Source organism: Myotis lucifugus, unplaced genomic scaffold (assembly GCF_000147115.1).
Source record: "Myotis lucifugus unplaced genomic scaffold, Myoluc2.0 scaffold_137, whole genome shotgun sequence".
NCBI classification, from domain to species: domain Eukaryota; kingdom Metazoa; phylum Chordata; class Mammalia; order Chiroptera; family Vespertilionidae; genus Myotis; species Myotis lucifugus.
The window spans coordinates 3442625-3464354 of NW_005871185.1; the positions used below are offsets into that span (position 1 = coordinate 3442625).

The 21730-nt window shown below is 38.1% G+C and overlaps 1 protein-coding gene and 1 pseudogene across 1 annotated transcript; one reads left to right on the forward strand and one right to left on the reverse strand.

Moving 5' to 3' along the window:
- Window positions 1-286: 286 nt before the first annotated feature.
- NAA50 (N(alpha)-acetyltransferase 50, NatE catalytic subunit) lies at window positions 287-12458 on the reverse strand. Its single transcript, XM_006094457.2, has 6 exons — window positions 12452-12458; window positions 11727-11730; window positions 8368-8505; window positions 5015-5134; window positions 4314-4380; window positions 287-3319 (listed from the first exon to the last, which is right to left on the reverse strand). The coding sequence occupies exons 1-6, from the start codon at window positions 12452-12454 to the stop codon at window positions 3142-3144; spliced, it is 510 nt and encodes a 169-aa protein (XP_006094519.1). The 5' UTR covers window positions 12455-12458; the 3' UTR covers window positions 287-3141.
- Window positions 5141-7152, forward strand: LOC102428912 (annotated as a pseudogene).
- Window positions 12459-21730: the final 9272 nt, after the last annotated feature.

Below are 21730 nucleotides of genomic sequence, written 5' to 3' on the forward strand. Positions count from 1 at the left end.
AACAATTACATTCAAAATATAGCAGCAGAAAGAAGACAACTCCTTGAATCTTTTTCTCTCATTGAGACTGAACTGCAGATACTGGACAGTGTTTCTAGCAAGTTCCAAAAGGTCTGAATTAGGAGGCTTTGATTAGACTTTGGCTATTTTAGATTTCAAAGAAATGAAAAAGTATTTCAAAAAACAAATTGGGAAATAGTAAACAATGACTACCTATAGCTGATCTCAAAATTCAACACAAAGTAGTGTGTGTGTGTTTTTTGACATATGCAAACATCACAGATTATTACTAGAACATCACATAAGTTTATTTCAGATGTAACAGCAATGTTAAAATCAACAAATTTAATTCTTAACTGCACCAAGTAAACTTAGCCATTTAAGTACTTTTAAAGTTATTCCCTCCAAAAAACTGAGGGAGCTTTTCTTTTCCACCCCACACACCATGGTTTCCCAATAGTTCTGTTTTTGGAGGACTTTCAATTGATGAGTAAACTGCTTTGGTGATATTTCAGAACTTCTTTCCCCATATGAAAACTAATCTGGACAAATTATATATTGCATAGATTTCTCTACAGATTTTTTTCTTTAGAACCCAAATACAATTGCCATCCAGTATAATTTTTTACCTATTCATCCCACGATAAAAACTGTCTGTCCTGAAAAATATGGTGGTTATATCCTGTAATCCAATCATCAAGTTAATAGAATAGTTTTACCTCAATAATAATTTTTATCATATTTCAAAATAACCAACTCAACATGGGGCCTTATTTCAGGCTTTACTGACTCATAAGCATATGAACTAGTGCCCAGCTTCTACCTCTTCTATATCTTCCTCCTCCGTAAGTGGATGGAATTATTTAATACAAGTCTGATGTAGGATGATTAACCCTTTACAAACATTTACAATTTAGGTTAAAGATATTGACTAGTGTGGAAAAAGAAACAGTATAATGATAGGGAGCCTACATACTCAATTCAAAATTTAATATTTTTTCCTCCTTAAATAACATGTACTTAATTGTCATGAGGCAGCTATTCGGTTTTCAATAACAACATTTAGGGATACATTCATAGGACTGATAGTCCAGGTGAAATGGTTATAGAAATAGAGGCAGTGTCATCTCAGAAAACTCATTTATATATCAAAATCTATTTTGATATCTGTAAGTTTACAAAAAGGCTGAATTCTTCAAACTAATTATGCCTTCTGTAACTCAAGCACTCTTTTCTTGGCAAGAGCAAGCGGAAGCTTATCCATAAGGTAAAGGTGCTTAATGCTAAACTTTTATTCTAAGCTTAGATTTAGACTGCTGAAGTAACTGATACCCAGGAAACCAGCATGGTCTTTCTACATTTTTACTATCTTAAGATTAGAACCCTATAAACTCATTCATCAACTATCTTCCTTTTCTGTATTATTGTTGGCACTCAACTAAGACTGCTGAAGTCTATTGTACTTTGTACTTTCACATTCTCAAATAAGAACTTAAGATTATAAAGTGTGTATAAACACTGTGTAAAATAATTTTGTCATTTAACATATTTGGAGAGATGAGACTTTCACAGCAGAATTTACATAAGAGGATAAATATTATGAAACAACCTTCCTTTTAAAGTCAAATGACAGAATCTTCAAACTCTATGCACTATTTTAAAGTCTAGTGAGATCATTTGTTGGGCCACCAATATTGGCAATCATAAAAATTTAAATATTGGAGATGGGACTATGGAGGAAAACAAGATAATTTCAGATGTCTCTTTTCTTACAAAGTTATCAACCTGTCAAAACCACTCCTTATGCACCAGAAAATGATCTGGCATAAACCAGTTCTATCAGTAGAGGTCACAGTGACATTTGCATTGGTAACACTTCTAGACTTTTACTTTTCCAAGAAAGAAGTAATATGTTTAACAATTCTCCCTCCCCCGAATCCTTAAACTTAGTATCATAGGCACAGAATGTAAGCAAATCTGGGATGTTCTCCAACAGATAATAGCACAGCTATGTCGTTCTCAAAAATACTGTCTAGATATTCTTTCCTCATAATCAAATGCTCAGTGGCCACACTTTTAACAGCCTGCATTAACTGACATTAAATGCATTTATTGTGCCACAAGTCCATCTAATCTTATCTTTAAGTATGTTTTAATATGTCCAATAGACAACACCTGCTTCAGGATTCTTTAGGGGTATTGACCTATAAGGACACCAACTCCATTTTTAAGGTTAGACTAACTACTGTGGGTTTACTGAAGAAAGGGGACAGGAGAAAAAAAAAGTAAGTCACAACAAACCTCTTTAGGTCAGTGTTAAAGGCCATATCTTTAGCTGGAATATTGGAAAAAAAATTAATTTCACCAGCTCACACTCTAAAAGTTAACGCCACTAATAACAATCAACAGCAGGAAAAATAAACCTGCTAACAACCAACCAACTCATGAGCAAAAAGCAGTTTAACTCAAATACTGAGACCAAAGTCTAACACTACCTACCCAAACTATCCCACCCACCCTCAGCCACCAATGAGGAAGGAAGAAATAATTGCTTAAACACACACACACACACACAAAATAAGCTTTGTATTTCTTACAAGGATAACAATAGTCCAACTCCTGAGATAGTACTTAGAAGGACAAAAGGTGGAGTTGAAGGCAATGTCTAGGGATTAGTATCCCACAAACAGTCGTGAAAAACCCAAAGTACCACAAACACACTAAACTTGTCTATGATTAGAGAACAAGATATTGCTACTGCTTTTTGTCTTTTGAAATATATAATATTTTGTAGGTTCTGCCCTTCAATGTGAAAGCAGGACATTAAAAAAAGTTAAAAATAAACTGAAATTGATACCCAAATTTTCGGGACCATATATCTTAACTGTGAAATAAACAGATCTATACCTCTCCTTCCTACAGTCAAACCACCTCACAAAAACAAGAAAACAAAAACAACCTAAACATGATTAATTTTGAAAGTATTAAAACTTTTAGAGGAAAGTGAAGGAAAGAAAGGAGGAAAAAAAAGAACAAGGAGGGGGAAAAGCTTCAAAACAAAGGGCTGGGGGGTGGGGAAATCAATGGGCCTCTCTTTTATTTGGCGACAAGCAAGTGCAAGAAAGTTCATTTGTAATTTGTTCAGTTGTCTGTCTTTTGCGCGTCTGCATTCTGGCCAGAAGGAACTTTGAGGTTTTTTTGCAGCACATGAGCATCTGCAGGCTCTATTCTCTTATAGTAGTTCTTCTTGGTCTCAATAATTTCAAAGCCAAACTTTCTGTAGAAGTCAATTGCTGATTCGTTGCTGATCTGGACATGCCTGAGATATAAGAAGTATCAGAAAAAAAAATTACTATTTCATAAGCTTTTATGTGTTCCCCACAGATAGCTTCAAATTGGTTGGAGGTGGAATATTGCTGACATTTGTTAGACTTTCTTTGAAATTACTAGTAATCAACAAAGATTAGGTATTCATTTCAGAAAACCTTCTGATGATAGACTTACACTTTTAACCTAGTTTTTACATTTGCAAGACAGTTGGCTGAGATTAGTGACTCAAGGAATAGTGATTATTCCTAAAATCAACAAAGGGCTAGCTATCATAACATTTTCTATTACAACAAGAGAAGATTTCTATAATTAAAAATGAATAATAACCACAAGGATGACTCAAAGACCACATTAACACACATAGAAAAAAAAAGATAAAAATAAAATATTAGGTCTCAAATGCCTGACTATATCCTTTGTGATTGATATAAAAACATGCTATTTTTTGAAAATAATTTGAGCTTTCTCAATTACTCCTCAAATAGCATTATAACTTAACCTCTCCCACTGTCAAAGTAAAAATGAGAATCTTAATAAACAACCCATTATTATGACCTATCCTTGGCTCTTAATCAGAGGTCTCTTAAGATCTAAGTATAATATCAGCCAGGTACTCTCTGATTTTTATAATTAAACTCTGCTGCTAATGAGCACCTAACTAAGAGACTTTAATCAAAACAGAGTGCAAACTGAGGGTTAAAGTAATATTAATGGATTCTTAAATTTAACAATTTAAATTTTAAATTATTTCATCCCTGTGACTTTGAAGCTCCCACCCCAACATACTAAAGCAAAACAAGAATGTTTTACCTCAGGTTTCTTAATCTATTATTAAAACAAAAAAATAATAACATCATAACCACTACGTCCATGGTGTTTCCAAAGGACAATGAAATAAGTGACCAGAATTAAAAAATTCTGTAAAGATTTCTATTGACAATTTATTAAACTCTTTAGATAATATTAAATATCACTGTACTTACAGATAGATGTTGTCAAAAGTGCCATCTTTTTCACAGATGTTTAAGACATGATTTAACATTTTAGTTCCTATTAACAAGACAAACAAATAAGTAATCTCATAAAGATCAATCTTTAAATTACACATAATGACTATCCTAACACTTACTGAGTCCTTATAGAATTTGAAGCAAACACTAGACATCCTGATTTTCTGCATATTTGTTCTCTTTCTATACTATGTATGTTTAAAACTGCTAGTAGAAAAGCAACCTTTATATACAAGACATCCCAGGTAGAAAGAAAACAGAAAAAACAAAAGGGACATTGATAACAAATCTATAGGATTTCCAATTGAATTATGTTAATAAATAAATATTATTTTTTAAAAATATTATTATTGATTTCAGAGAGGAAGGGAGAGGGATAGAAACATCATTGATGAGAGAGAATCATTGATTGGCTGCCTCCTGCATGCTCCACACTGGGGATTGAGACCACAACCCGGGCATGTGCCCTTGATCAGAATCAAACCCAGGATCCTTTAGTCCGCAGGCCGACACTCTATCCACTGAGCCAAATCAGCTAGGGCTAAATACTCTTCACCCTATATAATTCAGTAACCACTTCCCAGTATTCCTAAAAAAAATGCTTTGACTTACTGGGTCAGGAACAATGAATAATGTGTTTATGTTTCTTTGAAGAAAAAAAATAGTAATTTTACCTATTCCTAGCCTTCGGTATGGTGCCAGACATCCTAGTGTCATGATGTAAAGTCTCTTCTGATTCTGTGAATGATCCACTCTACAGCATACCGCACCGACTGCAATATCATTGAAATAGGCTGCCATGGAAAACATAAAGATATAACTTTCAACGGACAGAATAACACATTTTATTATGATAAGCGAAATAAGGCAGAGAAAGGTTAAGTATCACATGATCTCACTCATATGTGGAATCTAATAAACAAAATAAACTGTTGAATAGATCCAGAGAAACAGACACATGGAACCGACTGTAGAACCTCAGAAGGGAGGTGGAGGAGGGTAGGTAGATGGGAAGATACCGGCCAAAGAACTTGTATGCATATATGCATAACCCATGGACACAGACAATAGTAGGGTGGTGAAAGCCTGGGGAGGGGGAGAGGCTAGAAGGGTCAATTGGGGGGAAAAGGAGACATATGTAATACTTTCAAAAGTAAAGTTAAAAAAAGAAAGGTCAGTCCCCTTAGATTCCCAAGCTCCAGTGGTCCTTAGAGGGAGGGAGCTAGGTGGTGGGCAGCTGGGTGGCTGACTGGGAATGGCCATTCTGTGTGCTCAGGCTTTGGCATGAGGCACCCCGCCTGAGGGCATTTCCACTGCTGCACTGAGGGGACACCCATCTTCCGCTGGACTTGGAATTCCTGGAGAGCTACGTTTGTGAACAGCTGGCAACAGTTTCTTAACTCCCATATCTTCGTTTTCCTTTGTGTTGCATTTCAGAACATCCAGAAACCATGAACATGATCAACATTAGTAAATGAAGAGTTTGACTGCCATTTCCTCGATGAAGGCTTTACTGCCATGGACATTCTGGACCAAAAAATTAATAAGTCTCTTCTTCTGATGATAAGGATGCCTTGTATGTTGCGGACCTGTGAGACTTCTAAAGAAACATCTGAAATGGTTAAAAGCTCTTCCTCGGGGTCACTGACAGCAGAACTACAATGACAGTAGAACGATAGTGAAGACCCTTAGCTGCCATTGGGACAGGATTTGTCTGTGCCAACAAAACTGGAATACAATTGATGTAGAGTTTTGGGGGGCCCCCTTATAAACAAGTGTCTCAGATTAAATATGCTGCCAATAAAGGAGTCCAGATGATCACTTTCCATAGTAAGGTCAGGTTGATGAAAGTTGCCAGGGCACATCCAAAAGCAAAGTTGGTTTTGTGGATTGCCACTAAAGATTCCAAAGCTGTCTGTCACCTCAGTGTTAAATTTGATGCCCCACTCAAAACCAGCAGCAGGCTTCTTTTGGAACAGGCAAAGGAGCTAAACATTGATGCCATCAGTGTCAGCTTCCACATGGAAGTGGCTGTACTGACCCTGAGACCTTCATGCTGGCCATCTCTGATGCCCACTGTGTCTTTGATATGGGAGCTAAGGTTGGCTTCAACATGTATCTGCTGGATATTGGTGGTGGCTTTTCTGGACCTGAGGATGCAAAGCTTAAATTTGAGATTGCTAGTGTAATCAACCCAGCCCTGGATAAGTATTTTCCATCAGACTCGGGAGTGACACTCATAGCTGAGCCAGGCAGATACTATGTTGCATCAGCTTTCACACTTGCAGTTAATATCACTGCCAAAAAAAGAACAAACAGGCTCTGATGATGAAGAGGAGTTGGGTGAAAAAACCTTTATGTATTATGTGAATGATGGAGTATATGGATCATTTAATTGCATCCTCTATGATCATGTGCACGTGAAGTCCCTTCTGCAGAAGAAGCCCAACCAGATTAGAAGTATTATTCATCCAGCATCTGGGGGCCAGCATGTGACAGCCTCCATCACACTGTAGAGCAGTGTGGCTTGCCTAAGACGCATGTGGGGGACGGGATGCTCTTTGAAAACATGCGTGTTTACACAGTTGCTGCTGCTTCTACTTTCAATGGATTCCAGAGGCCGACTATCTACTATGTGCTGTTAGGGCTCACATGGCAACTGATGCAGGAAGTCCAGAACCACGACTTCCCACTTGAGGTGGAAGAGCAGGACGCCAGTGCTCTGCCTGTGCCTTGTGCCTAGAAGAGTGGGATGAAATGCCTCCCAGCAGCCTGCACTTCAATCATTCTTGTTGCTGTTATGGGGGGGTAGCTTGACTTAAGGGATTTGAGGGGGACCATTAACTTAATTATTGCTAGTTCTGAAATGTCTTTGTAAGTGGAGATGGCACAGATGGAGCAATGTGGAAGGCCTAGGCGACGGGGTCACACTTATCTGTGTTCCTATGGAAACTATTTAAATATTTTTTTATATGGATTTTTATTCAATGTTCAAACATGCTACTACAGAATGCCCCTCAGCTGCCAGGCAAGCATTTGTAGCTTGTACATTGGCACACAGGCCAGAGGCTGTGTTGTGACCTGTTTTAACAATGAAGTACCTTGAAAATTAAGGAAATTTTTCGTGTGTCCATTCCACACGGCTTGCCTTGCATGTGTTTTTACAAGTAGGAATCCATGTTTTCATTTCCCCAACAGCTGAGAAAACTGTCCCAGAGGACTTAAGAGTTGGTGATTTTTGTTATTTTGAAACTCCATTGACATGCTTTTTCCTGTTGGGCATTTTTGTTTTAAGTACATGAGTCCTGCATAAAGTTTGCTGTGGATTCTTGAAAGGAGTAGTAGGTCTAGCCCAATGCAGGTAGAAGGAACAGGATGAATCAGAGAGGCCATGTCCTCTGCTGATGACAGTGGCCAGCATCTGCCCACCCCGAATGTCCGTAGGTGGATATGACTGGAATGTCCAGATGTCCAGAGCCCCATGTTAACTAACTGGCCTGGTTCCATCACAGCCAGTGCCCAGGGAAGGTGCACGAGGCCCTTGGAACTCTGCCCACAGAGACAAGGGACATTCCCTTCCCACCTGGACTTCACTCCAGGGCAAGTTGCATAGTTAAAAGTCAGGAATGTAGTACAGCATTTGGCAGTCATCTTATTTTAATAAATTCAGCAACAATTAAAAAACAACACCATTTATGAGGACTAAACTGTTGCTATCAGCATTAAGTTTTATCAGCTACTTTGAATTTCAACAGCTTCAAAAACCTCCTACACCTTCTTAGAAATTTAATTCTCATCTAGATTAAAGCGAAATATGGGAAATCACACAGGCACACACTAAATAAAAGATGTAGCATTTCCATTTAAATTTCAAGTATTCTGCCTTGATTTCTCTGAGATTTTTCTCAGAATCTGGAGCACTTCCATTTCTTCACTTATAAAATAAGAAGATTAAACCTTCCTTCTCTGCTATTAAAAACTAAGGGTCAAGAACATAAATAAACAAATGAAGAAAAAAACCATATACCAAGTTTTGCTAGCTCGCCAACCTCCAGCACATCCTTGTAGAACTTGTCATTGTAGCTGACTGGAAAGATGACCTGGTTTAATCTCTTCAGCTGCTTAATATTGTGTGGTGTCACATCTCCCAGCTCGATCCGGCTACTGGAACAAACCAAAATGTACTCAATAAAATATAATTGGCTACATTTGTTAAAATGAACATATTAAAAAGGTACCAAATCTTTTTTACATGATTAAAAAATTTAATCTTTTTACAGTAACTTTTTATTTCTATGAAGATTAATACTATTTATAAGCAGATTTTGCCAGTCATTACATCGAGATTCAACTCATAGTTTTTACACACTTGTATACATTTAGAGACAAATACAGTAAACAAATATTAAGAAGTTCAGAACAGAAAAATTCAAGGTCTGGACAGAGGAACCAAGATGGCGGCATAGGTTAAACGCCGGAGTTTGCTGCCTCGAACAACCACTTCAAAAATACAACTAAAAGACGGAACGGACATCACCCAGAACCACAGGAATGCTGGCTGAGGAGAGATTCTACAACTAGAAGGAAAGAGAAATCCATACCGAGACTCAGAGGAGGCGCAGTGCGGAGGTGAAATACTAAGGTTTGGAGTGCATGTGGAGCGGGCCGGCGGCGGAGGGCGCGGTTGCTGTTTTCAATAGGGAGGGAGTTTCAGACTCTGAGCTCCAGATCCGGGCGAGTCTCTAGGGACCCAGACTCAAACGGGAGAAGCGAGAAGGCAGCTTTCGCAGAGCCGCTGGGGACGGAACTGAGAGCAGCCATAACTGCTCGCTCCGCCCACCCTGTAGATCCCCTGGGACCCGCCCCGCCCCGCCCAAGCCCTGCATAGAAGCATTTGCCGGATAGCCTCAGGCAAAGGTTAGATTAGCACCACCCTAGAGATTCAGCACAGAAGCTCTCCCACTGCAGACACAGCTGACTCTCATAGCCAGTTAGCCTGGAGGTCAATTCACCCCTAGTATTGCCGACAACAATCAAGGCTTAACTACAATAAGACTGCGCACAAAGACCACAAGGGGGTGCACCAAGAAAGCATAAAAAATGCGGAGACAAAAAAACATGACAGAAATGGAGGATATAGAGCTAAAAAACGCACTTTTGAGGGCTTTCAATAATTTGCTAGAAACTGCCGATAAACTTGATGAGAGCCTCAAGAAATCTAATGAGACCCTCGATGCTGTGATAAAGAACCAACTAGAAATTAAGCATTCACTGGCTGAAATAAAGAATATTATACAGACACACAACAGCAGACCAGAGAAGCGCAAGAATCAAGTCAAAGATTTGAAATGCGAAGAAGCAAAAAACATCCAACCGGAAAAGCAAAATCAAAAAAGAATCCGAAAATACGAAGATAGTGTAAGGAGCCTCTGGGACAGTTTCAAATGCACCAACATCAGAATTATAGGGGTGCCAGAAGAAGAGAGACAGCAAGATATTGAAAACCTATTTGAAGAAATAATGACAGAAAACTTCCCCCACCTGGTGAAAGAAATGGACTTACAGGTCCAAGAAGCACAGAGAACCCCAAACAAAAGGAATCCAAAGAGGACCACACCAAGGCACATCATAATTAACCCTTTGCACTCCGAACCATTCTGGACATTGGCTACCAGCTACTCGACGCTACTTTGCGGCGGAAACGTGCATTTACAGACCCTCGTATTATTTAGTATAATTTTGGAACCAAGTACCGTATTATAATGATATTGGACTTATATGAATTGGGTGACATCGAGGAATGTATATTTGCAAAAAAAACAATATTTTATTGTTTATAATTTTGTACAGTATGATAAGTTTTGTAACACTCCCCAATATGCATTGCAGGCTGATTAGTGCATGTTTGACAGTAATAAGTGGTTTGACGCCTGCCACCAGGTGTTTTCCTGTTAGAACACACACTGCAGTCCCATTTCTTTGTCCCACATCGGGAATATGTAGTTTATTGTTTAATCCGACACAAAACCCGCTGACATTTCTTGTATATATCTTAGTAATTTTACGATATTTTGATTTAATTTCTTGGCCATTTCAAGATAAAACTTCAGGGAAACATGCATGTCTCAAAAAGTTGCGTTGAAATAACTCAATTCCCCGTAATCACTAATAAACTGCAATGTCCCCTGAGAGGGGGCATCCGAGTGATATGCTAGAATGCCGATGTCCCCTGAGAGGGGACAGCGGAGTGCAAAGGGTTAAAATGCCAAGAGCAAAAGACAAAGAGAGAATCTTAAAAGCAGCAAGAGAAAGAAACTCAGTTACCTACAAGGGAATACCCATACGACTGTCAGCTGATTTCTCAACAGAAACTTTGCAGGCCAGAAGGGAATGGCAAGAAATATTCAAAGTGATGAATACCAAGAACCTACAACCAAGATTACTTTATCCAGCAAAGCTATCATTCAGAATTGAAGGTCAGATAAAGAGCTTCACAGATAAGGAAAAGCTAAAGGAGTTCATCACCACTAAACCAGTATTATACGAAATGCTGAAAGGTATCCTTTAAGAAGAGGAAGAAGAAGAAAAAGGTAAAGATACAAATTATGAACAACAAACATGCATCTATCAACAAGTGAATCTGAGAATCAAGTGAATAAATAATCTGCTGTACAGAATGAACTGGTGATTATAGTGAATCAGGGACATAGAAAGGGAATGGACTGACTATTCTTGGGGGGGAAAGGGGAGTGGGAGATGCGGGAAGAGACTAGACAAAAATCGTGCACCTATGGATGAGGACAGTGGGTGGGGAGTGAGGGCGGAGGGTGGGGTGGGAGCTGGGAGGAGGGGAGTTATGGGGGGAAAAAAAAGAGGAACAAATGTAATCTGAACAATAAAGATTTAATAAAAAAAAAAAAGTTCAGAATTATATGCTATATAAATGCCAAAGTTTTCCTTGTCGTCTCTGGTTCAGAAAATTTAAAAACATCTCTTACTGATCAAAAAGAATGATGATTGATGATATCTAATATTGGCAAGATGGTAGCAAATGGGATTCTTATACTCTTCTGATGGGAATGTCAGTGGCTATATCTTTAGAAAACAATCTAGCCGAAACCGGTTTGGCTCAGTGGATAGAGTTCGGCCTGCGGACTGAGGGGTCCCGGGTTCGATTCCGGTCAAGGGCATGTACGTTGGTTGCGGGCACACCCCCAGTGGGGGATGTGCAGGAGGCAGCTGGTGGATGTTTCTCTCTCATCGATGTTTCTGACTCTCTATCCCTCTCTCTTCCTCTCTGTAAAAAATCAATAAAATATATTAAAAAAAAAAAAAAAAAAGAAAACAATCTAACACTATATATCAAAAATTCTAAAAAGGTATCTCCTTTCTCCAACTAATTCCACTCTAGAAATTTATTCTAAGAATATAATCCAAAATTATAGTAACAGAGCTGCCAACAAAAAAAATATTTTTAATAGCTCAAGTCAATTTTACTACCATAAAGGTTGATCAAATGGGATAAGACAAACCTGAACAAACAGCATCTACATAATTTTTCTTCCTACTATCATTAACAATATCATTAGTAAAGTTGCTTATATACATTGTCTTCTTAAAAATTTTAACAGGTGATAAAAACATTAAAAGAAAACATCAAATAAAAATGAGTTAAAAAATAAAACAATCTGATACCAACCAAGCAGCTAGAAAACTATGTAGATCCTACCTACTCGTTCAGTGCTAGTTCCAGATCACAATGACATTGGTCAACAGCAGGAAATACAAACAATACACCCTAATTCAGCAGTCACCAACCTTTTGGACCTCATGGACCACCAGTGGCCCGTGGATCACCAGTTGGCGACCGCTTCCCTAATTAATCATTTGCAATACAGGCACATAGATTTTTAAAACTCTGTTGGAGACATGGCTAAACAAAAATGTTGCTCATCACACTTTTATAACAGCAAACAAAACTAAACAAAACAAAAAACTGAGTGTCATCACAAGGGAACTGGCTAAATAAAGCATGAACATTAATATACTAGAGGCCCCGCGCACAAAATTCATGTGCGGGTACAGCCCCTAGGCCTGGCCTAGATCAGGACCATCTTCCCCCCAATCAGGCGACTGGAGCCTGCTAGCCGGGGAAAGGGACCAAGAGGTGGTCAGTGTGCCTCATAGTGACTGGTCCAGCAGTCATTCTGCTGTTAGGATCAATTTGCATATTACCCTCTTATCAGTACAGAAAGACAGTGCTGATATATTGTTTTACGGGGTGAAAAGCATATTCCAACTACATATTCCAACTACATATACATACTAGTATATATGTATACTAGAGACCCGATGCATGAAATTCATGCAAGAGTAGGCCTTTTTTCCCCCTGGCTGCCGACACCAGCTTCCCTCCGGCACCCGGGACCCAGGCTTCCCTCACAGCCCTGGCTTCGTCCAGAAGGTTGTTCATTCTAATTAGCATATTGCATTTTTATTATTATAGATATAAAAATTATGATCTACGTTTTATTAATACATACAAAAATGTTTAAAGCATATTCCAAAAGACCCTGGCTGGGTAGTTCAGTAGGTTAAGAGCGTCATCCTGATATGCCAAGGTTGCAGGTTAGATCTCCAGTCAGGGCACATAAAAGAAGCAACCACTGAATACATAAACAAGTGGGACAACAAATAGAGATTTCTCTCTCCCCCTAATATCCATCAATCAATAAAAAAAATTTAAAAGCATATTCCAAAGAACGTGGTCAAAATTGTAGGTAATTTTTAACACAACATCCTCTGAAATATTAAAATTTAGATAATTAGAAAACAATAAAATGTATTACAGTTCTTAAAAAAAAAACAACTCTCCCCTCCTTCCCCATTACAGACCATTATGTTCATTTGGAACTTTAGCCTTCTGTCTCAATTCTTTCTTTTTTATTTTGTTTTACATTTAATTGCGAGCAACTACCCTTGAACATCTTGTATGTCTTCTTAAAATCTGAACATTTTACCCCAAACCTTTTCATTATTAAAATGTAGTGGGCTCACATACCTACCATTTACCATTCACAATTTTTTTTTTATTGGCAGATACCGATTGTTATGTTATAAAATACAGGATTCCTTAAAATATAGGATCACATCTTATATAAATACTAGTGGCCTGGTGCACAGATTCACGTACATTGCAAGGGAATCTGGTGCAGGTGAACCAGATTCGGGGCTGACTAGGCCCCAGCAGCAACCTAACCTACCAGTCAGAGCGTCTGCCCCCTGGTGGTTATAACTATATATATATATATATATACACACACACACACACACACACACACATTTATAAATGTTATTTTTTAAAAGAATTTCTCCCATTTAATTAACACATCCATCACCTCACATTGTTATCATTTTTGATGTGTGGGAACATTTAAGTTCTACTTTCTTAGCAAATTTCAATTATATAATACAGTGTTAACTATAGTCACCGTATTTTACATTAGATCATCAGACCTTATGCATTTTGTAGCTAAAAGTTTGTACCTTTGTACCAATCTCTCCCTACTTCCTTACCCTGGCAACCACTTTTCTACTGTTTGAGATTTTTCTTAGATTCCATATGTAAGTGATACCATGCAATACTTGCCTTTCTGTCTTTTTTTAAGGTTCCACATACAAGTGATACCATGCATCATAATGCTATTCTTCAACTTAGTATATAGCACTACAAACTGGGTACAGTAATTTCTTTAACTATAATATAGCTTCATCAGTTATATTTATAGCACACTACCTAAAAATCACTCTAATGCACTTAAAAAAAATTTTAGTCTCTGGCCTTGGCTGGGTGGCTCAGTTGGCTGGAGCATCATCCCGCACACCAAAATGTGGTGCGTTCGATACCCAGTCAGGGCACATACAGGAGGCAATTAATTGATGTTTCTCTCTCTCTGTCTCCCCCTTCCTCTCTCTCTCAAATCAATAAACATTCTCAGGTGAGGATTAACAACAACAATACACAAAAAAATTTAGCTTCTGTATTTTAAAAGTGATCGAGCCTGGCAGGTGTGTGGCTTAGTAGTTAAGTGTTGATGTATGAACCACGAAGTTGAGGTTCCATTCCCAGTGGGGGGGTGGGGGGGGGGATGGGCATGTAGGAGGCAGCCTATCGGTGATTCTCTCTCGTCATTGATGTTTCTGTTTCTCTTTCTCCCTTCCTCTCTGAAATCAATTAAAAAATATATATATTTTTAAAAAGTTATTAAGCCCTGGCCAGTGTGCTCAGTGTTTAGTGTCGGCCTGCACAGTGAAGGGGCCGCAATCGATGTGTCTCTCTCACATTGATGTTCCCCTCTCTCCATACCCCTCCTTTTCCACTCTCTCTATAAATTAATGGAAAAAATATCGTTGGGTGACGATTAACAACAACAAGAAAAAGCAATTGAAAAATACATTATGAAGTTCAATACTAAACAATAATAAAGAAAAAATTAAAAAACCCAGAAGTCAAGCTTCTAAATTATAAGTGAAAGAACTTCAATTAAAAAAAATTTTAAGAATTATTTCTGGGTAATCACCAGGATTCATATATAATAGTATTTATAATTTTTAAAAGGATCAAAACCAGGTCTTTCTTGTCTTTATACAGAAGGAGAAGGTGGTTAAAGTGCAGTGTGCTAGACGAATCTAATAAAAGTTAACTACTAAAAAAAAGTTTTCACTGGGGTAGACAGATCAAAGCCTAAATATAGAACACAATATTGAATCATTAGGGAATAGGCAGTTTAATCTTTCCTTGCATAATTTTAAAATATACATGTTTTGATTTACTAAATAAAACAGAAAAAAAACAGGCTATTACCATAGAAATTACTTAGGAAATGAAAATATCCTATAAGATTTAGACCAGAAATAACTGATATATAGTCTTTCAATATTTTCTATAGACAAACAGGCAGATACATACATATTTTAAAACAGAATTTTAAAACTATAATAGAATTGTTTGGTAGCTATTTAAGAAAGGAATTAAGCAAGTTTGATTATTAATAGACTGCCAGAATATGCTATGAACAGAATTTTAAAGTGGCTATTAAATGTAACTGTCAGCAAACTTCACCTTCAAATACAGTTTAACTCTGATTGAAATGGAATACTTCTGTAATCCTGATCACTTAGCTCTGAATTATTTTAAGAAGTGGATATTCTAAATATAGCAGAGTAGCCCTGGCTGGTTTGGCTCAGTGGATAGAGCGTCGGCCTGTGGACTGAAGGGTCCCAGGATTGATTCCGGTCAGGGACACATGCCCGGGTTGTGGGTTCGGTTCCCATTGCGGGGAGGGCGGCCGATCAATGATTCTCGCTCATCATTGATGTTTCTCTCTCTCTCCCTCTCCCTTCCTCTCTGAAGTCAATAAAAATACATACATACATACATACATAAATAAAGCAGAGTAATATTACCAACTTATATAATTTAGCAAAGAATGTGTAGTATCAAAGGCATAAACATAGAGGGCTATGTAGAAATATTAAGAAAACAAGAACATCACTTGAATAGAGCTTTAAAGAATTCTAACTGTAGATCTAAAATTTTCTAGAGTTCTCACAAACATCAAAGTTGCTTACTCAAAGCATAAATCAGTTATTTCAATATATGAACACCTATGTGCTAACACCTGGAATGCAAAGGACTTTACACCTAAGCATATATAATACAATATGCTAGTAATAGCACATGCACACAAAGTATAAAAATAATACTAGAAATGATCCTGAGAAAGGTTGTGAAGGATGACTAGGAGTTTGTTTTGTGGGAGGGCAAAAAATGCATTCTAAGGAAAGGGTAGAACATGAACAAAACAGCAATTATGAATTCCCAAAACTATAGGCAATGTAATACAGTAAGACAAAGTATGTGTTGTGTAAATGTGGAAGCTGGGGTTGGAGAGGAAGGAGAACAAATTTTATGAGGACTTGCACATCAAGATAGTATGCTTCGTGTATTTTCAAGTTACGTTATTAAGAGCATAAACATTTAGGACTGTTATGATTTGATCCTTTTATCTTTTTTTGCTGTACTAGTCCTTATCTTTTTTTTAAAAAAAATATATTTTATTGATTTTTTACAGAGAGGAAGGGAGAGAGATAGAGAGTTAGAAACATCGATGAGAGAGAAACATCGATCAGCTGCCTCCTGCACACCCCCTACTGGGGATGTGCCTGCAGCCAAGGTACATGCCCTTGCCCGGAATCGAACCTGGGACCTTTCAGTCCGCAGGCCGATGCTCTATCCACTGAGCCAAACCGGTTTCGGCTAGTCCTTATCTTAAAACCTACTTTGGCCTGGCTAGCACATCACAGTTCAATTCCCAGTCAGGGCACATGCTGGGTTACATGCTCAATCTTCAGTGTGGGGAGTGTGGAAGGCAGCTAATCAATGATTCTCTGTCATCACTATTTCTAAGTCTCTCTCCCTCCCTCTCCCTTCTTCTTTAACATACGATTTTCTTTTAATCAATGTCCCATAGTTTATCTTTTAGCATACTTTTAACTTTTTTTGTGTGCTTATATTTGTAAACAGTATGTAAACAGTATGTACTTAAGAGTCTTATTCCTTTAATCTGATAATTGGAGCATTTACTCTGTTTAGATTTAAGGTAATTATTAATGGGGTCTATTCAAACCCATCAGTAATTTTCTATTTCTATCAACTATTAGCTGTCCCTCGATTTTTCAGCCTTATTAGGGGGTCAATTTTCTTAGCTTTTATTTATTTTTAAAATCATGTTATATTTTCCAATTACAGTTGACATATAATGTATCATCAGTTTCAGGTGTATACCTCAGTGAGTAGACATTATATAACTAAGCAATCATCCTGATAAATCTTGTATCACCTGACACCATACATAGTTATTAGATTATTATTGACTATACTAGAGGCCCAGTGCATGGATTTGTGCAGCGGTGGGGTCCCTCAGCCTGGCCTGCGCCCTCTTGCAATTCGGGACCCCTCAGGAGATGTTGGACTGTCAGTTTCAGCCGGCAACCTGCAGTCCAGCATCCCCCAAGGGATGCAGTAGTATGCGAAGCAGCAGGCAGTCGGGGAGGAGCCTGGGCCAGGTGCCATGCCACTTCCACTCATCCCGGCCCCTCTGCACCTGCTGCTGCTGCGCTTGCCAGCTGTGAGCCCAGCATCTGGCGCCCGTCAGTCAGCGAAGTGGTGCTCCCACTGTGGGAGTGCACTGACCATCAGGGGGCAGCTCCTGTGTTGAGCATCTGCCCCCTGGTGGTCAGTGCGTGTCATAGTGACTGGTCGTGTGGTCACTTATGCTTTTACATAAACAGATTCCCTATGCTGTACTTTACATCCCCATGACTATTCTGTTACTACCAATTTTTACATTTTAACTCCTTCACTTTTTTCATCCAACCCCCAAATCCCCTCCCATCTGGCAACAAAAATATGTTCTCTGTATCTATGAGTCTGTTTTGGTTCTGATTGTTCCTTCATTTTGTTTTAGTTTCTTTTAGACTCAATTGTTGACAGGTATGTATTTTTATCGTTTTACTGTAAGATTTTTAATCTTTCCCCCCCCCTTCTTCTTAAAGAAGATCTTTTTAATATTTCATATAATAAGGGTTTGGTGGTGATTGAATCCTTTAGGTTTTTCTTGTCTGGGAAGCTCTTTATATGGCCTTTAATTCTAAATGACAGCTTTGTGGGTGATCTCGGTTGTAGGTCCTTGATTTTCATCACTTTGAATATTTCTTGCCAAACACTTCTGGCCTGCAAATTTTCTGTTAATAAGTCAGCTGACAGTTTTATGGGAGATCCCTTGTAGGTAACGAACTGCTTTTCTCTTGCTGCTTTTATCAGTCTCTCTTTGTCTTTAATCTTTGGCATTTAAAGTATGCTGTGTCTTGGTGTGAGCCTATGTGGGTTCATCTTGTTTGGGACTCTCTGCACTTCCTGGATATATACGTGTATTTCCTTTATCAGGTTAGGGAAGTTTTCTGTCATGTTTTAAAATAGGTTTTCAAATTTCTTGTGCTCTCTCTTCACCCTCGGGCACCCCCATAATGTGAATGTTAGTATGCTTAAAGTTGTCTTAAAGGCTCCAATTACAATCCTATTTGGGGGTTCTTTTTAATTTTTGCTGTTCTAATTGGGTATTTTTTGTATCCTTATATTCCAAATTGCTGTTTGGTTTCTCAGCTTCATCTACTCTACTATTAATTCCCTGTAAATTATTCTTCATTTCAGTTAGTGTACCCAAATTGGAAAGGAGGAAAGAAAACTATTATTCACAGATGACATGATATTTATATAAAAAACCCCTAAAGATTCCACCAAAAAACTGTTATAGTTAATCAATGAATTCGGCAAAGTAGCAGGATACAAACTTAACATCCAGAAATCAATGGCATTTTCATACACCAATAATGAACTCCGAGAAAGAGAAAAAAAAAAAATCCCATTTACCATTGCAAAAACAAAAAATTAAGATACTTAAGAGATAAATTAAACCAAGAAGGTAAGAGAACTGTACTCAGAAAACGATAAGACACTAAAAAAGGTACTAAAGGAATATATAAACAAGTGGAAATATATACTGTGTTCATGGATTAGAAGAATTAACATCATTAAAATGTCCATACCACCCAAAGCAATCTATAAATGCAATGCAATCCCTATTAAAATACAAAGAGCATATTTCACAGATCTAGAGTAACTATTCAAAAAATTTATACAGAACCAAAAAAGACCCCAAATAGCCTCAGAAATCTTGAAAAAGAGCAAAGTTGGAGGGATCACAATATCAGATATCAAACTATTCTAACAAAGCCATTATAATCAAAACAGCCTGGTACTGACACAAGAACAAGCACATAGAGCAATGGGACAGAACAAAGGTCCCAGAAATTGACCCACACCACTATGGTCAAGTAATATTTGACAAAAGAGGTAAGAGAACACACTAGAGCAAAGACAGTCTCTTCAATAAATGGTCCTGAAGCCCTGGCTGGTTTGGCTCAGTGGATAGAGCGTCGACCTGCGGACTGAAGGGTCTCAGGTTCGATTCTGGTAAAGGGCACATGCCCAGGGTTGCGGGCTCAATCCCCAAAGTGGGGGCAAGCAGGAGGCAGCCAATCAATGATTCTCTCTCATCACTGATGTTACTATTTCTCTCTCCCTTCCTCTCTGAAATCAATAATACATATTTTAAAAAATAATAAATGGTGCGGAAAAATTGTACAGGTATATGCAAAATGAAAATACACCATCAACTTACACCATACCCAATAAACTCAAAATGGATAAAAGACTTAAGTGTAAGATGTGAAACCATAAAAATTCTAGGAGAAAACATAGGCAATAATATCTCAGACATCTCATTTACTGGTAGTAGTATTTTTGCAGATGCAACTCCTAGGGCCGTGGTCGGCAAACTGCGGCTTGCGAGCCACATGCAGCTCTTTGGCCCCTTGAGTGTGGCTCTTACTAAGCCTTAGGAGTACCCTAATTAAGTTAATAACAATGTACCTACCTATATAGTTTAAGTTTAAAAAATTTGGCTCTCAAAAGAAATTTCAATCGTTGTACTGTTGATATTTGGTTCTGTTGACTAATGAGTTTGCCGACCACTGTCCTAGGGCAAGAGAAACAAAGGAAAACAAACAAATGGGAGTACATCAAACTAAAAAGCTTGCACTGCAAAAGAAACCACCAACAAAATGAAAAGGGAACCCACTGTGTGGGAGAACATCATCACCTGACACCTGCCAGAAGGGCTATTATCAACAAAACAACTAACAAATGCTGGTGAGGATGTGGAGAAAAGGGAACCCTAGTACACTGCTGGTGAGAATGCAGACTGATGCAGCCACTGTGGAAAACAGTATGAAGGTTCCTCAAAAATTTAAAAATGGAACTGCCTTTTAAGCCAGTGATCCTACTTCTGGGAATAAATCCCAAGAATTCCAAAACACCAATCAGAAAGAATACATGCACCCCTACATTCATAGCAGCATTACTTACACTAGCCAACATCTGGAAACAGCCCAAGTACCCATCAGTAGATGAGTGGATTAAAAAGGTATGGTACATTTACAAAATGGAATACCAAGCGGCTGCAAAAAAGAAGGATCTCTTACCATTTACCATAGCGTGGACGGTACTGGAAATTATTATACTAAGCAAAATAAGCCAGTTAGAGAAAGACAAATATCACATGATCTCACTTATACTAGTATGTGGAATCTAATGAACAAAATAAACTGATGAACAAAACAGGTCCAGCAGTATGGATGCATGGAATAGACTGACAGACCTTAGAGGGGAAGGGGGTTTTAGGGAGAATGGGAAGAGATTAACCAAAGAACAAATGTAAATATATGCATAGCACATGGACACAGGCAATAATAGTGTGCAGAAGGCCTGGAGTGGGGTGGGGGCTGGTAAAGTGGGACAAAGGGACAAAAAATTGGATATATCTGTAATACTGTCAACAATAAGAAAATGAATGCAGCCCTGACTGGTTTGGCTCAGTGGCTAGAGCGTCGGCCTGCGGACTGAAGGGTCCCGGGTTCAATTCCAGTCAAGGGCATGTACCTTGGTTGAGGGCACGTCCCCAGTGGGGGGTGTGCAGGAGGCAGCTGATCAATGTTTCTCTCCCACCAATGTTTCTAACTCTCTATCCCGCTCCCTTCCTCTCTGTAAAAAATCAATAAAATATTTTAAAAAATAAAATGAATGCAAAAAAGATGTATGCCATTCTAATAGGTGTGCAGTGATATTTCATTGTGGTTTTAATTTGTATGTTTCTCAATAACACAATTTTTCACATATTTTCATGTACAGCAGAACTTTGGTTCTCAAACATAGTTCATTCCGGAAGGCTGAGAAGCAATTTGTTAAAAAACCGAACCATTTTTCCCATTAGAAATAATATAAATGAAATTAATCTGTTTGAGACCCCCAAATTATTTTCCTATTTTGACCTTCCTTATACAGTACATGTCTGATGTACTGATTAATCTATAAATAAACTCTTAAAAAAAGGACTTCAAATGTAAGTGAAAATAAAAGGAAATATACAGTAAATAATGAAAATTTATATACACTGGAACTTACTGTACCTTTAATGTTGATAGCTACTGATGACTGAATATGGAGAGGAGGGATGCAGAGATTATTGTTTGGAAAGGGAGTCCCTTTCCATGAATATGTCAGGTAGCTATTTTGGGGTTGTCTCTCTGCTCCACTAGAACTTGCTTCTGGCTCATTGGGCCTCTGTCTCACTAAAAACCTATGCAGTGATGTGTGTTTTAACATCTGCCTGAAGTAAAACATTGCACTGTCATTGAACAAGTTTATTGTA